We start from the raw sequence: 17,570 nt of genomic DNA, 5'->3' as shown, positions 1-17,570 counted from the left end.
ATGGTTACTTTAGATTTAGATGGCAAATAAAATACCAGAATCAATGATTCAGTTATCTTAGCAAGCAGGATGAATTAATTTCTTTTTTCAGAAAGACAATATTAGTAAATAGGTGAAGACCTAGTCCCAAACCTCCAGCATACCCAAAATATCTACTCTGAGAGACGTTTCAGAGATATCAAGGCAAGAGTGGCTATAATTTTACATACAAGTTTTTAAATTACTGTGGTGATGCATACTAGCAGAAAATCTTAAAACCGAATCTCCCCAACAAATTAGTAGAGGTTTCTGAGTTGTTTTTAACGTGACTCCTAGGCTTAAGGGTGGAGGTATCATGAATCTGGGTCATGAATAATTTCTGATTGTAAATAAAATAGACAGGCTACTGCTGTCCTTAAGCCAGACTTCTGATCAGCTGTCTGAAACTCTGGATCCTCATGGAAATGCAGGCCAAAGGGCCCCAGTCCTTCCCACTGTTCCACGACAGAAAGGTTATATTTAGCACTTTTCTTCAGCCAAGTACACCCACAACATTCCTGTTCCAAATCAAGTAACTGCTTACATCAGTGCTCCCACCTCACAGCATTCAGCAGACGAAAACTTTCATGCTCTTCAATGAAGAGCACTGATACCATCTCCCAATCTTCCTGATAATTTGCTGCAGGCGCTGAACTTCCACACCTTCCTCCCTCTTGCACAGGATGCTCCCTGGAGCTTTTGTTTCCAGGTGTTATAAATGCCTATTATAAAGTTGGCTTTTCGCAAGGTGTGTGCTATATGATTAATAACTTTGTGGTAAGGATATAAGTTTTTATTTCTGCTGTTAGTAAAGAAAATCAGGCATAGTGGTAGTAGTGATATAGTAATTGCTTAAACTATCTCTTTGGCTGGGATAACATCCAGTGACCATGTGAAGAAGACTCTGCTATTGATACACCAGCTATCAGCATCTCCCATCTGAAGAAAGCACGGACCAGGGCCCAGTCTGGAGGTGATAATGAAGACACAGCCAAGAAACAGGCAGCTCTAAAAAGGCAGACCCAAGGAGGGGCCATGCAAAACAGTCCCTGGAATATGGAAACTAGTTTATGGAAAAATATGAATATTCAACAAACTGATACAACAAAAAGGGTATTTAAAAAAAGCCTATTAAATAGCAATTTGTGGACTTGCCTAATGCCAGATCACCCAACCAACTATACTTTGTTTTTTTTATCTCCTGATTGTCTTATCTTTTATTAAACCTCTATCTTAAAATCTACGTAAAAAGTGAATCTCATTTTTCACACAGGGCTGGATGGTCTGGAGGTAAGAGAGCTTGGGACTGGGTGAGATGTACACAGAGAGGACTCAAAGCTGTCCCAGCCTCTGAACACTGACTTGTTTTTGTACCACAGTCACCCATGACCGTGCACTTCTCCACCACCCAGCACCGTGGGACTGCACCAGGAACACAGAAATAGTCCCCAAGAGGAAATAAAAACCCCCACGTAATTCAAAACCACTGGGGGAACTTCAGACTGCACTAAGAAAGGGCATCCTGAAAATCTGCATCCCGTTAGTTCTATTAACAACCCCGTGTTCAAGTCTTAGTTCAAGTTCAATCGTATTGACCTATTCATTATATCAATAATTCATGTAGAAGCACGCTCAGCTCCTTAAACGCAAGGTGAGATCAATGGAAGGGAGATCAGAAATGGGTCTCAAAACCACAAACACTGATTTTCCACAGCCACAGCGAGAAAATCAACTCTCAGCCCAAAACCAGGATCCAAAGCTGAACGTTTGCCTGCTGCTTCAATTTTGTCTTTGCTCTCCAGAACAAACTGAGTGCCCCAAACGGAAGCACCCAGCCTTAGCGGGTTCTTACAAAATTCTGTTTTCTTTTGGCAACTCTTCGCCTTGTTCCTGCCAAAAGCTGTCCTTGCCCCGGGCCCTGCTGAGACAATGTCGGGGGCTTTCCTCACCCGAGATTTAGGTGGTTTAAAGTCCTTGGCCCTCTAAAAGCCCCGAGTCACGTCGGTATATAAATTCAGAGTCCTCAAGGTCTGTTTTCAGGTTTCTCGTGGTGTTTATTATTTGGTATCTCAGAATTTTCTCTGCTCCCAGCCGAGGTCTGGACAGCAGCTGGGACACGAGGTGACTGCCCACAGATGGGATGTCCCCTAACATTTATACAGATAACTATGTGTTGGTTATTTACTATTTTGTGCCAATGCCCAGTGCCCACACTAAAAGTGTCATTTCTGTTTTGCTCCAATCCACTGTAACTACTTTGTGCCATCAACACCCCAAAAGATGGAGGACGAGGAAGAAGGAGAAGTACATGAGGCATCACCCAAATTCCACCACCTTGTCCCCATTTACCTCTATTCTATAAATTCTAAAACTACTGAATTCTGTATCTTCTACTGTGCTAAACTACTGTTTTCACATCCCGGTGGTTTGTAATTCCTCTCTCTGTGTCAGGAGCCTCTCCCATGGACTAAAATCAAACCTGGTGTTTTCCTGGGCTCTGTGCCAAGGTCTCTGAGCCCCTGGACCAGCTCCACACCCCCTGTGCAGGGCTCCAATTCCCTTCCTCGGGTCCCAGGCCATCCAAGGGGATGTCCTGCACTCCAACAAGACAATAGCTCCGAAGGAGGTGTGCCTGCTGCCCACTGCAGAGCTGCTCCCTCCAGAGCCTGGACCTTCATTTAATGCTAACGCTATTAACGAGCAGGCAAAACGCTAATGGACTTGCTGGGTGGGTTTTTTTTTTTTTTTTTTTAAAGGCAGCTGCGCTTGTTTGGGGATTTTGACAGTGAAGACACACAAGATAAAACAAAACCCAGCACACAAAACAAAACCAAACCAACCCAGATGTCCTGTGGCAGCTTAGAGGAATTAAGGAAAGGGAAGAGGGGGAAAAAAAAACAAAACCAGAAAAGAAAAAAGTGTTTTCTAAACTGCTGCTTCGGAGCTTTTATCTAGATTTGAGGGATGCATGAATTCAATTGACGTGCAGTTTAACCAGCCGACAACACATGAATACCTTCCACAAATGGTAGGATTTGCCTTCTTTCCCCCTGCAGAGACATTACCACAGATGGGAGCTTTTCCCTTCTGCTCTTTTCCTCCTCCCATCCCTCTCCTTGGAATATTTCATCAAATCATGAAATGTCCCACATCTCCCAACGTGCAGGCAGGGTAACACTGAAATGAGCTGCTCCCAGTCCTACACTGCAGTTTCTTCTTTAACCTTTGCCTCAGTCTCTTAATGCAATTTGATTGGCTTTGTAAATTTTTGATGGACAAATATTGATATGCTAATGACTTTCAAACCAGTATCCAAGAACATATTCTCTTACTTAAAAAAAAAAACAACACCAAAACCCAAACAGATTTTTTTACCTGGGATTGGCATGATGTCCAAGGACAAGCATAAAAAGAAACAAAATTGGGTGCTGGGAAAACAGGGACATGGTTAGAGAAATTCTTATAAAAGGGGAAAAAAGGGAGAGGGAATAATGTAATGAATGCAAAAATACAGCAAAAGAAAAGGAAAAAACAGTACTGGAAGGGAAATCTGACATTTAAACCTCGGCTCCTGGCTGGTGCCCATGGCAACTCCTCTGACAAGTTGGTAAAAACTATTCTCTCCTTTGACTGCTTTCAAGGATAATCCTTGCTTCTTTTTCCTGGGAACCATGACAGATTTTCTCTCTTTGGGGACGGTGCTGGAGTTTCTTTTATAATGGCTCTAATAAATAATGGAGTGTTAATGTCTTTTAGGATGACTAGCTGTGAAGTTGGGTCTGTTTAGGACACATTTTTACACTTGTGTCCAAGTGAGGCATTATGTGGCAAGGAATACAGGTACCTTCAAGCGCTTTGTGTCACATGTTTGTGCGGGTTAAAAAAAATCCTAAATGGAATTCAGCATTAAAAAAAAAAAAAGATTAAAAAAAAAAAAAGGAAAAAAAGGAAAAACAACTTGAATTGCTCAGCCACGCCTTGCAATGACAAGGGTCTGCCTTCTTTATTTTTTCCTTGCCAAGGTCGGGATTAATACACCCGAGCTGGGGCTTGGATGTTTTTTATTTCCTATCTATTTACAGACTCACAAGCTCTAATTAGCAAGTTAGAGAAACGGGGGAAAATGGAGAACTTCTCTATCTCTACCAGGTCTTTCCAAGGACAATCATCCAATTATGAAATGCCACCTAAATTATTTTGATTTTAAAGCCAATAACTAACTACTTGAAGTCTGCAATGCTGACTCCATCAACCAGTTACAGAAAACCACCTAAACCCATGAAGAAAAGGTGAAGAAGAAGGTGAAGAAGAAGGAAGAAGAAGGTGAAGAAGAAGGACTCAGTCAACGCCCAAAGCCCTCCATGTTGACTCACATGTATTGCTATACACTTGTGAAAAACAAGATTAGGAGATAAAAAAAAAGTAAAGTACGGCCGGCCGGGTGACTTGGCATTTAGCCAAGTCCACAAATTGCTATTTCATAGGCTTTTTTTTAATACTCTTTTTGTTGTATCAGTTTGTTGAATATTCATATTTTTCCATAAACTAGTTTCCATATTCCAGGGACTGTTTTGCATGGCCCCTCCTTGGGTCCGCCTTTTTAATCTGCGTGTTTCTTGGCTGTGTCTTCATTATCACCTCCAGCTTGGACCTTGGTCCGTGCTTTCTTCAGATGGGAGATGCTGATAGCTGGTGTATCAATAGCAGAGTCTTCTTTACATGGTCACTGGATGTTATCCCAGCCAAACAGACAGTTTAAGCAATTACTATATCACTACTACCACTATGCCTGATTTTCTTTACTAACAGCAGAAATAAAAACTTATATCCTTACCACAAAGTTATTAATCATATAGCACACACATCTTGCAAAAAGCCAACTTTATAATAGGCATTTATAACATACTAAACCCCCAAATTCCCATTTTCCAGAATTCCAGTATTGCAGGCGTGCTGGCAGCTGCCTGAGGACAGTGGGAAGGATCTCTCCTTCCAGCAGTGTCTTCACTGAAGTTTGTGAGGGATAGCCTAACCTCCTGAGCCCCAAACATCAGACACTGTCCCCTCAGGTGGAAGGGAAACTGGGCTCCTTGGGAACAAGAATGGATGGATCAGCTGCGGGAATGAAGGTTCTCACACATTGTTCTTATTTCCTCACTGAAATATGAGCAACAAATTTACCACTTCCAGCAACTTTCCCCACATTAAGTAGAAAGAGAAGGAATGCCAGAAACTGTACAGCTTTGTATTCATAGGTCAAAGTCAGCAGGATAAAATGCACTCAGAAATCCCTGGCAGCATGAACAAGATGCATAGCTCTAGCCCAGAAAAAAAAACCCACGGTGTAAGTAAGCCATAAACCACGTATGTTTAAAGAGAGTCATAAGGTTTTATACTGGCCTTGGAATAAAAGCTTTTAATATATTTAACAGCCATCTGGAAAACGGGCAGGACACAAATGTGGTGCTATTATAAAATGTAGAAAACAAACATATCCAGGAGGACACAGAGAAGCCCAAGAAAGCTCGGGGCAGAAGGGAAGCATGACAGCAGATGGAATTAGTTGTGAATAAAAGCAAAGTAAAATATAACCAACAAAATAACTTCAAATTTTGCACTTTCTGTGCATTTAAATGAGTTAATCACCCAAGAAAGAGAAGAGAGTGCCACTAAGGGACAGTGCCATGAAAACTGTTGCAGTTTTGCAGGACTCAGTGTTGCAGGACTCTAAATCCTTCTCAAACCCTCTGAGAATGGTGAAGAAATGGGGTAGGAGCACAGTTCTGCAGTTTTGTTATGCAAATCCACGGTGCACTTCCCCCAAACAATTTGTTCATTTCCAGTCATTGGTAACAGACACACACAAAGTTTTTGGGGAGACTGGACAGCGGACTCTAAAAGGCTCCATCTAAATGATTAAAGGGATGAGGACACTTCCATATGGAGGACGATGAACAAGTTCTGGGGTTTGTCTCTGTGTTCTGCTTGTGCACTGCTCACTGTAATGCGCCCCACAACAGTGATGAGAAGCAGGACCAGGGGATCAGCACTGCCCTGATTAAAGAGGGTACATCTTAGGGAAGCTGTGATACCAGGCTGCAAAGTACAAAGGACTGTGCAGATAAGCCCTGCATTTTTATACCCCTTCTTAAAACACAAGACGGAGGAGGGCGTTTGAGAGCCAGAAATGTAAAACTGATACAAAGTGCAGCAATAATGAACCCACCACCACAATCACTGAAGGCAAGGGCTCAATGAGGTTTGAAAAGGTGGCCGTTTTTCCAGCTGTGAAATCTTTCTGAAAGCAATTAAAAACTTTCCTAGTCACACAATCATAAAATACTACAAGGTAGGATAGGATGAAGGAGGAGCACCTCATCCTTCAAGTGCTGATTCAAGAATGTAGTCAAGGATTAACCTCATTGTCACTTGTGGATATCACCAAGTAGAGCATGGTAGTAACTCACACACCCAAAACTGGGAAGAAGCTTAAGCAGCCTTTACAAATTGATGACTGATTGATTAAAGTGCAAGAAACACTCCTCCAGGGTGGATGCATCATGCTGTAACCCTAATTCATGCTTAGATTTTCTTCCTTCAGAGGCCATAGCTGGTCCAGCAACAGAATATGTGACAAGGTGGAGGCTGGATTAATTTTTCTGGAACATGCTTAAAAAATAATTTAGTGAGTGGTAACAGGTTTGAGAAAATGTGCTTGCTTTAAAAGCAGAGAGAGGTTAGACAAGGATGGAATAAATAGCCTGGAAAAAGCAGATGGTATGGTGGTTGTGATGGACCATCAGGAATGTCTCACTGCAGCGGGGAGGCAAACTAAATGTGCCTCATCAGTCCTACCTTTTAATAGAGGCTCATCCAACAGTTATGCCAAAAATATGGGCTTGCTTTCCCCATAGGGTTGGGTTTTTTTTCAGTAGTACAGCCATGGCAAATGACCGTACAGTCATGAATTAGTTGAAAAATTTGAGCAATAACTAGTTAAGTGATTAGTATTTACAGATTTTAAAAAAGATTTTAATCTGAAAAGAAGGAATACAAACATTTTGCTCCTCAAAACCAACTGGTAAAAGAGTCCTGTTTTCAAGCAGCCACAAAAGGCTTACAACTTTTGTTTTTAGAGAGCACCGAGGCTCCTTTTTCAGCTGCTTGAGTACAGAAACTGACACTTGAAGAAAAATGTCAAATACTGCAGCAATCACAAATTACATAAAATGTGAGTTCTAATCACAGGGTTTGGCATCACTGTGCTAGAACGTTTAGACGTGCCCAAAATACATCCTGTTCTAGTGGGGAGAGCATTGGGCTGAGAAGGATGAGGCAGGATCTATTTGTGGCTGTCAGCAGTGGCTTTTGGGGCAATTATAAAAACCACCTGTAGAGCTGCTTCCCACTTTTATTTTGAGACACAGCATTGCGTTGACAGATCTGTGCAATGCTTAGTAAAAACGGTCCCCGGTTTCAACTGGGGCTGTATGTGTAACTTCACTATAAATAACAGCAAGAAAGATGCTCCAAAGCCCTGTATTTAATTCCTTGGAAGAATATCAAGCCACAGGTAATCTTAGCTGAGCTTCCAAATAGGAAGGGAGCAAGGGTTCAGAAATCTCAGCAGCAGCTGCTCTTCCTCCTGTGAATAGACAATGCATGGTGGTCCTAATGCACTCTTTCCCTGCCTTCTCTGCTTCTTGGGACTGAATGCAAACAAAATCATAATAATACATAAATACAGGCATCATGGCTTATACCTTCTCTTTTTGTCCCCAAAGCTTCACGTTGCAGGTGTTATTTATACTGTTTGTTCCGTAAGGATATCTCTGGGAAGCCAAAAGAGGAGTTTCCAGCCTTTTGAGAGATAAACAGCTTGCTGTGTGAAGGGGAGGAAGCACTAATAGCTTGCATGCACATAACTGGAGCACATTATTCTTCGATGTAGCACAGTAAAGTCATTTCCATGTCACGCTAACATTGTTCCTTTAGGTGCTGCTTCAGGAAGAGAGTATTTCTGGCAAAATCCTCAGAGAGCAGTAAGAACCCCACCTGCCTGCCCTGGAGACATGCTAAGTGATGATTTGAGTATTGGAAGGCAGCAGTGATGCAGATCTGAGGTACCTGAGAGTTACCCAGGAGGGCCCCATTCTCCAGGCATCACATTTGGACTGTGAAATAGCCCACTGCTTGCTTCTGCTGGGCTCAGCTCTGAAAGAGTACCACAGCTGCTTTGAGGACAGAGTGAGGCACATTGTGAGCTGGGTGACATTTCACAGGCAGATCATCAGCTTTCCTAAACCACGGCTCGAGAATCACTTCTTGTAACACACACCTGAGCAGGGCTGGGAGCAGAGGTGCAGACAGGGGATTACACACACAAGGACAGGGCAGCAGAGCCTGGAAAGGGAGGAATTTGAGTTTGAAAGAGAAATCGGGAAAAAAAGGACATTTTACCTCACTCTTTCTGACTGTAAATATGTATCATTTATACTCCCTTTTGATGAGTTACTCAAACACTTGTAATTTACAGGTAATGCGAGTTACAGTCACAAAATTAAGAGAATTCAGATGTGGCAAGAAACTAAAATAACTAGGCATTACACTACAAGCTGCTTCCATCCTGCATTTGGATTAGACATCACCTTTGCAAACCAACAACAAGGCTCCGAGTTTGTAGATGGAAACCTCAAAGCAGCAGGAGATGAAAGGAAGTACTAAAGTTTCCAACCTCATGCTACAGAATGTTTTGCTCTTTGCAGCCAAGGGAGCCCTGAACACCCAGCCACAGAGTGCATGACCATGGCCACTCCTGTGAGCAGAGCCCCGAGCACCCAAACTCACAGCTGTTGAAATCAAAATGAAATTTTAATGTCGTGAAATGACCATCTTGGAGCCCGAGGCCCTGCAGGTACTACAGCTGATTAACTCCCTCCAACTGCAGGCTGGATGACCCCTGGAGAGCAGAAATCCAGCAGAAATCCAGCAGGAAGGAGCGGCTTCCTGGGCAGTGTGTGTGATGATGCATGAGCCAGCTGATGTCACTCCCAGCCAGAAGAGGCCTCCTACCTTTCCTCCACCAGTTCCCCCTGAAAAGGTCCTTTTGGCCTTTGAAACAGCCAGCAGGGGCTTCATCTCCCAACAGACTGCTGTGCTGTCAGACCTGTATGGCCATTTCCCCAGCAACTCCTTCCTCAGTGCACGCCAGGGCCAGCCAGTCTGCACCTCTCCCTCCTCACGTGAGTCTTTTAGGGATCTCTCATCAGCTCCATTGCCATCGTCCTGGCACAGCCCCTAGCTCCAACTCCCTTCCAAAGGCCTGTCTGTGTGTGACTGGGAAGGAAGGGCTGTATCCCATGGGTTGCTTAAAATCTATTCCAACCTTCAAAAACATCTGCCAGCAACGGAAGTAAAACCAATGCTTCTCCAGTGGAGGTTGAAAAACATGCATCTTTAGTAAACTTCAGAATATCCCACAGGAGGCAGGGCTGGATTTCACTGAACCTACCGTCCCCACAGGAATTCTGTGTGGGATGGAGCCTTACCAAAGCACCACTGACCCAACAGCAAGGTGTGCTCAGGGCAGCAGGTCCCTCTTGTCCTCTGCACAAAGACTCTGCATGCAAGTCAGTGACACACTGGGAGCAATAGCTGGACTCTGTTTATGCTAAGGCAGTACAACAGGATGGAAAAGAACTCCCTGCACTCTCAGTGCCCTCCAGCTGAGTGAGCTCCGAGAAGCCACGGGTCATGTACTGGTATGCTGCTCTTGTGTAACACCATCAGATGTAACTGCTCTGCTGGACATGCCTAATGTTTTGGAGAACAGTTTTAGTTGTTGATATAGAAACAAATGAGAAAGTAAAATTTTCCCCCCTGGAGACAGACAGTGAAACAGCTGTGTATGGATCAGTGTTGCCACATCTGCCCCGTTCGTGGTCAGCAATTGCCTCTGCCACAGCCAAAACAGAAATGTAGGCAGCCTGAGCTAAAGGCATTAACTCAACAAGTGAGATAAGAAACGAGGAAAAAACCCTACACATTCCCCAGGGAATCCTAAGGAGGCAGAAACCAAGCCCCCAGTTCAGCAGAACTCTTTATGCTTGGGTGTTTTGAGGACACTTGACGTGACAAACCCTGCAGCAGCATGGAGCCGCTGAGTGCTGGTCAGCACTTGGCTCAGTGACAGTTCAGAGCAAAGCTCCTGGAAGCGCCAACACCATTCCATGGAGCTGCCCCAGTGGCTCCAGGGCCAGCCCAGGGTGATCCTGGTCGGGCAGGACACCGAGCACACGGACAAACTGAAGCCACTACAAAGAAACAGCACTAAGCTTTGGCTTTACCTTTCCAGCTGGAACACCGTGCACAGGGACTGTGGAGCAATGCCTCAATAAACAATAAAGCCCCAAAATTAGTAAGGGAACCAGGCACATGCTTTGTGCCTGACATTTCCATGCTGTATATAAGTAAATGTTAACTCAAAATATCTTGCTGCTGGCAACACATTATCCTATCAGTGCCTGATTTGACATGTGCTTTCCTTTAACAGCTAGAGAGGAAATCAGCAGAATTCATGGAGCTTCTCTCAGCTTGAATTCCTCTGCAGCTCAGAGGGATACTGCAACCGCAATCCACCACGCATACGGAGTCATAAAATACTCATCACTGATTCTCAGGAGCAGGTTCCATTCTTTTGGTAGATTGGCACTTCAGCTCCTTGACAAAGTTTAGTAGCACTTAATTTTACAAATCTTAAGGACAAACGAGGGAGAGATCACAGTGTTTCTGCCTTTGGCAGCCCATGAGAATGATGACATCCTTCCTAAAACTCAACCAAGTCTAAGGTTATAGATACAACATTTAATCTCCTTCTGCTTTCTGCACATCTGTATTACTGGTTTATACAGCAGTCCTGTAAAGATTCCCTGCAGACTTCAAAAAATTTTTGTTTCAAAACTGATTTAGGATCTGAGAGTCATGTTCAGTGCTTATGGAATTCATATTCCTAAAAATGAGAAGCTGAGAGTGAGCGATGGGTGCCTCCTGTAACATGACTTTAAGACCATTTGTTTTCCATTTTCATCTCCCTGCAGCATCATAAATCGGTGCCAGATTGAGTCAATGACCCACATATTGCTACTTCCACAACTTGGTCGTTTTTATCTCCTGATCAAAATGGTTGCAATGCAGGAAGGACCTTGATGTCTTTTTCTATCAAGTTGCTATGCCCGTTATTTGCAGCATAGATGCTAAAATGGCCACGTCACAGGGAAGTTATTATTATTGTTTATTGCTAACAGAACAGAATTAGTCACAGCTGTAGACTAACATTTTATTCCTAAGCCTCTTTATTAAATTAGCTGGCTTTGTTGTCTGGTGGCCAATATAAAAGCTGACTGAAACATCCCCTTTGCTGGAACAGTGCTTCCCTTTTGGTGCCTCTTGGTGAGATGGAGGTAGGAACAGCCCTGCACACTCCTCTGTCCTACACAGGAAGCTTCCCATCTGCCCACAAACAGGGACTCGTTTTTATGGCTTTGGACATTTCCTAGGGAACGGAAAGTACCACTGCCAATTTCTGCCCCAGGAAGTATGATGTTTGATTTTAATTATATTTCCAGAGCTTTGTAGGACTACAGCATTTCTAATTACTAGTGCAAACTGAAAGTATCAGGAAGGGATGGCCTCCTGACATCCTAAGGGCGGCAAAACAGCCGAGCTGACCACATCATTCCCCACCTCAGGGTATGGATCAATGTCAAAGGAAGGACAATAGACTTTGGAAACCTCTCGGAGGCACTGGGAAAAGACACTGGAGGAGATGCTTTACTGGAGATCCCATCAGAGCACTCTGCTGCAGGAGAGAGACAAATTCTGAATGGCGGCACCACCAAAAGTCCTGCAGAAACCTGGTGAAAGCCCTCTGGAATACCTGAATCCCACATTTCTGCAGGGTAAAAAAATCCTGAAACACTGCACAGTGAATACACTGCTTCGATGGCATACTCCTCATGTGTGTTAATGCAGGGTGCACAGTGGGTGAGGTTAAAAGAAACTATTCCTATAGCTACCTGTCTACCCACTGCTCACCTACCCCCTGCTCCAGTCTCCTGGCTTAGTGCCTGCAGTTTGGTATCCATCTTCCGAAAACAGAACTTACCAAAAAGCAAACTGGAGGAACTGTTGAAATAATACAGCAAAGATTAATTCTTTCTAAGAATTACTGCCAACTACAAAATAAAAGGGCTTCTACCTCTCTTTTTAGTGACGACGCCAAGAAAAGTTTTGACTGAAAATAATTACAGTTCCCTAAACCTTGGAAAGCAATGGATTTAGTTAATATGCAAAATTCTCTTTGGTGCTGTGCAAATAATTGGGTTATGGAGATGCATGAGAGATGAGTTTGTATCATGAATCAAGGTAAGAGAATTTCATCACAAAAGCACAGATGTTCCAGGGACTGACTTCTGAAAACAAAGTTATGTAAAAAAAAAAAAAAAAAATCTCAAAAAAGCTGCCTGGCAATATTCCATATTAAGGATGGCCACAGCTTCCTACTCTGGCATTGCTACTCTGCATAACCCAGGATGGAACCCAGCTGTACCCAGACACAGATGGCTTTGTCAGGTGACTCTGCTGACCAGATTTGAGAGCCACCTTTTGGAATTCCAGTGAAACATATCGTTGTGTCAAAGAGTTTTACAAATGGTAAAACTGCATTAGCAGTGCCCCAGCCTTCATTTCCAGTGTCCTGGGTGGACAGCACCCACAGAAACAGTTCAGATTGCTCTCTTTGTGTTTGCTGAAACACAACACTCTCCAGCAGTGACAGTGCCTGGGTGCTGTGCTCATGAGAGGCCAGGTTAAAAACCCAGGTATTTTTCTATCCACTGCTACCCAGAGCTGTTATTACAGCTTCTCTCCTCTTTGGAAACCCATCTAAATAAAACATCAGAGCCCTGTAATGTGACCTCCTGAGGCTGCTGTCTGGTTTGAGCAACACCAAGTCACAGGGATGCCACGTCCCTGAGGCCTCACAGAGATGGCTCACCAGCCTTCTTGCTTGGTTACATATTTCTCAGCACTGTTCTTCTCTCCTGTGTCTAAAATTCACCCTTGCAAGACCTTGTGCCCGCTCTGGCCATAATGTGACTTCAGCCCAGGATCCATGAGCAGTGTCCCTTCCCTTCCCCAAGGCTTCAGAAGATCTGCATTAACTGGTTTTCTAAAATCCCTGAGCAAAGGCGAGCGTGGTACTTCTGTTGGCACATGGATGCTGTCAAGCACATTCCAGAGCTCTGCTGGAACAAAAGAGCCAGTTTTCCCATGGAACCCTAATTACACTGGTCTGTGATTAAACACGGGTTACTGGAATTCGCAGAGAACTTCCTCCATAAATGCATTTTTCTGCTAATTTCAGCGGTTTGTTCACCCAACTAATTGCACATAGGGCAGCCATTGTAGTAGCATCCTGCTGCCTGAGCACTGTAGATTGTCTAGAGACAGAAATAAATACCACCTCAGAGTTTAAACTTGGTTTACTTGGTTATTGCCTCTGAAACACTGGTTTAGACCCCGATGCTGAAATCTCTCTCACTGACTGGGTAATGTTAGAGTGCTTTAGCTCTGCAACCCGTTAAGGAGATGCCTGTTAGTCCAGATGTTCAGTATGTGCCAGAGATCCAGGCAGATCTATTCCCAGGCTCCTACTCTGTCACTACTTCTAGTATCATAAATTCATGTATGAACTACAGAGATCCACTTCAAATAATGCACTGCAGGCACACATTAAATTCACAATGAGCTCCTCATTAGAAAGGGCATTCCCAGGCAGAACTGGCTCTGTTCTCCTCTGGAATTTGCAGCTAGGCTTTTTTTTTTTTTTTTTTTTTTTTTTTTTTTTTTTTTTTTTTTTTTTTTTTTTTTTTTCCCAGCTGTTTTCTCAACTGGGCGTTTTTTACAGATTTTTTATTTCTCACTTACTTAATTTTTGGTTTCTTTCTGCTTCTTGGCCAAGGCCTTGTAGCCCAGGTATCAGCCTGCTTGAAGAGCTGTGGCTGCAGGTGTGTTCCCCACTGCTCTGGAAGGGAGAGGACCCGAGCCCTTGGATTGCAAAATGTCTTACACCTCTACACAAATATGTACATGTCACTAATTCTACCTGGTAAATAATTCATTGGCCCACAACCCAGATGGCAAGGTGAGGTAGTTCATGTCTGAAGGGACTAAGTTAACGCTTGAGAAACTGAATTAGGATCATAAAAATTCTATGGTAGTTCACTGTTCAGATATCTGCAGCTAAAACCACAAAAAAAAAATCAGAAGAGGAATTGCAATCTGCAGTTCTTACTGCTTTGAATTCATCTACCAGACAGATGTGTACTATCCTTTTATATCAACAAAGATAATTTAATTTTATAGGAAGACAATTAGAATACAAGTTACATTGTACCTGTAACTGAACTGATTTATAATTAAGATTGAAAACTTTGTGGCTGCATTCCTCATGTTTTGTGGCTGTAACGATACAACCATAAGAAGCACTTTGCCTTTGAAAGCACTTACATAAATATGCCATCCACTCAGAAGACCTGTTTTACTTGAGCATTCTGACATGCCTTTGCAATTTTAATGATTAAAATAGGTCCTCTGTGCTTTTTATCGCTGATGCCATCAGAAAGAGCATGAGTAGAGCAGGTCAATCCTCCTGATTATGATCCACATAGTAATTTACTAAATTAAGTGAGCTCTTCCATCACAAGTAATTTAATGCAATTAAACAGACACATCATTTTTTTGGGGGGGGGGGGGGGGAAGAAAAAAAAGTGGAAAAAAAAAAAAGAGAAAAAAAAAGAGAAAAAAAAAAAAGAGAAAAAAAAAGAGAAAAAAAAAAGGAGAAAAAAAAAGAGAAAAAAGAGATAAAAAAAGGAGAAGGATTTAGAAACAGAGAGGCATTTCTTTGTTAACCAACAGGAATTTCCAAGAATTTGGAGGAAATAGAAGTTTTATGTCAGTAATTGAAACAAATTTCAAAATAAGGTCAATATATCAGCAGGAAGACAGTAGCTGGATAACAGTGAGCGCATCCTCCTCTGAAGGAGGGCTCTGAGAAAAAAAGCAAGGGCAAAGATTTCTGGCTCTGCCCATACTGCAGTAGGAAATAGCAGGCAAGCAAGGAACACGAGGAGTCTGGACAGGGCAGAGACAGAATGGCAATCCAGGCCTGGGACTGCTAATTGCCAGGGCAATCAGCTGGGTAATTAGGGCTTAGCTGTGCAGCTCCTTATTCAGGTTTTATCAGATAACACACGTGTAACTTGGCCTCCCTTGAAGCCTGAAATCAATTCTAAATCAGAAGTTAACCTCTTCCACTTAAAAATGGTATAAACAGTAAGAAAATGAGTCTTTTTGTCTTTGTTTCCCACTCTAGGGAGATAAACTCACGATGGTCTGCTATTAGTTGACACAAATATTCAGAAGTTAGTGGCATGCAAATTGTTTGCAGAGCTGATAAGAAAACAACTAGCACGTGCCGTGGAGAAATACGTGGGGTGTAAAATTCAGTTCTCATTATCGGGGGAAGTTTTTGATTTGTGAAAAGGAAACACTAACGAATGCTCGCTGAGAACCAGCCATTTTTACTGCAGCCTTGATTTTGCTGCTGCCATCAATTTTTCAGCCCCTTCAGCTCAAGCTAAACATCAGGGGATTCTGTTCCTGACTCAGGGGGGAAGATAGCAATCAACACATCACAGGCACATGGCAGTGGAGCCAGGGCGCTCCTTCTGGGGGACACTGTGACAAAGGGAATTGGACAGGAACTTGTAGTGATGCTCCAAAAGGCACAGTGTCCACTGCCTGCTCCCTCTGAGCTGTCGGAGGCAGCCTAAGTTATCTGAAACAAGGGACTGGCTGCATGTTTCAGCAGCACAAGATAACGAGGGCTTGGTGAACCAAAGAAGCTGCAAGAGCAGTGGAGTGAGCAAGCACATCCATCACACCCTCCTTCTTCCCCTACAACTGGCCATAAATTCTAGGGCTGGAGGAGGCCCACAGGTTTGGCACAGGGCCTGAGATAAATGACACATCTCAGCTTGTCATTCCAAATGGAATAGGTGCAGTGATGCCACCGAGAAAAATAAACTGTGCCACTGTGACATCCCACCATTAAGAGGAAGGGAGCACCACAAACATCAGCTCCAACACTTGACAGGACTGTGTTTGGACACTGGAGCTCCACAGCTGAGGGAGCTGAGGAATGTCCATGGCCAAGAGAACTGGGCTCCTTTGAGCTTCTCCCTGCAGCTCTGATGTGTGTCAGGAATGTCCATGGGAACTGGGGCTCCTTTGGGAGCTTCTCCCTGCAGCTCTGATGTGTGTCAGGAATGTCCATGGGAACTGGGGCTCCTTTGGGAGCTTCTCCCTGCAGCTCTGATGTGTGTCAGGAATGTCCATGGCCAAGAGAACTGGACTCCTTTGAGCTTCTCCCTGCAGCTCTGATGTGTGTCAGGAATGTCCATGGGAAGTGGGGATCCTTTGGGAGCTTCTCCCTGCAGCTCTGATGTGTGTCAGGAATGTCCATGGGAACTGGGGCTCCTTTGGGAGCTTCTCCCTGCAGCTCTGGTGTGTGTCAGGAATGTCCATGGCCACAGGAACTGGGGCTCCTTTGGGAGCTTCTCCCTGCAGCTCTGATGTGTGTCAGGAATGTCCATGGCCATGGGAATTGGGCTCCTTTCCATGCCCTTGCCTGGAGCCATGTGAGCACAGTGAGCAGTGGGGAACATCCCAAATGAACCTTGCTGCAGGCATCATTTACAAATACCCCTCACTCAGCACTGACATCCCAAGTGAGAATCTTAGGCCAGATCTACCACAACAATATGAAAAAAAAAAAATCGTCTTTCTAGTAATTCAGTGGATCAGAGTTTTCATCACCCTCTTTTTTTTCCTTCCTGTTTTAATACATCAGGCTGGCTGTGGGCTTTGCCTTAAGCTTTGACTGACATTTTGGCAGCCTTTCTCCACAGAATAAATCCATAAAGATCAACAAAACAAACTTTTTCCTCCTGATAAACTTTTTCCTTCACAAACATAAAACAAAAGTGTAAAACTTACTGTGCTCACAGATATACTTTTTAAAAGCTTCCTATGTCTCTTTTGACGAAAGAAAGAGGAAAAAATACAGAAAAAAAGAGAAAGAATAGAAACAATAGAGAGAAAAGAGAAAAAGCTTAACAGCCTAGATAGCACTTTTATTTTCAAAGATATTCTTTGTCAGTAAAGCAAAACGAACTGGTTTTGCCCACATGAATCATTTGCTGGGGTTGTACATAATCTAGATAGTGGAGGTCACCAAAATCAGTTCACAGAAAGTGGAGAGCTCATTTCAGTGGTGAAGGACAGCTTTACATTGCTCACTTAAACGAATGAACTAAGGATGAGAGAAGCACCAATAAAATTTGGGTTTATCCTAAATTGAAAGTCAGCAGCAGCATTTCCACTCAAGTGCTCAGCAATTTAGTGCCACACTCTGACGTGGGACACGTGAT

At 43.4% G+C, this 17,570-nt stretch overlaps 1 protein-coding gene across 1 annotated transcript in view; it reads right to left on the bottom strand.

Moving 5' to 3' along the window:
• The window catches only part of SYNPO2 (synaptopodin 2), a 295,612-nt gene extending 284,516 nt beyond the window's left edge, over window positions 1–11,096 (bottom strand). Inside the window, exon 1 of the mRNA XM_066318416.1 lies at window positions 11,085–11,096. Within this exon, the coding sequence (XP_066174513.1) occupies window positions 11,085–11,087 (3 nt within the window). The 5' untranslated portion in view covers window positions 11,088–11,096. The remainder of the gene's footprint in view (window positions 1–11,084) is intronic.
• Window positions 11,097–17,570: the final 6,474 nt, after the last annotated feature.

Source organism: Sylvia atricapilla, chromosome 4, assembly GCF_009819655.1.
Source record: "Sylvia atricapilla isolate bSylAtr1 chromosome 4, bSylAtr1.pri, whole genome shotgun sequence".
In the NCBI taxonomy this organism is placed as follows: Eukaryota; Metazoa; Chordata; class Aves; order Passeriformes; family Sylviidae; genus Sylvia; species Sylvia atricapilla.
Note: the sequence above shows the minus strand (reverse complement) of the source record. Positions and strands in the feature narration are given on the sequence as shown.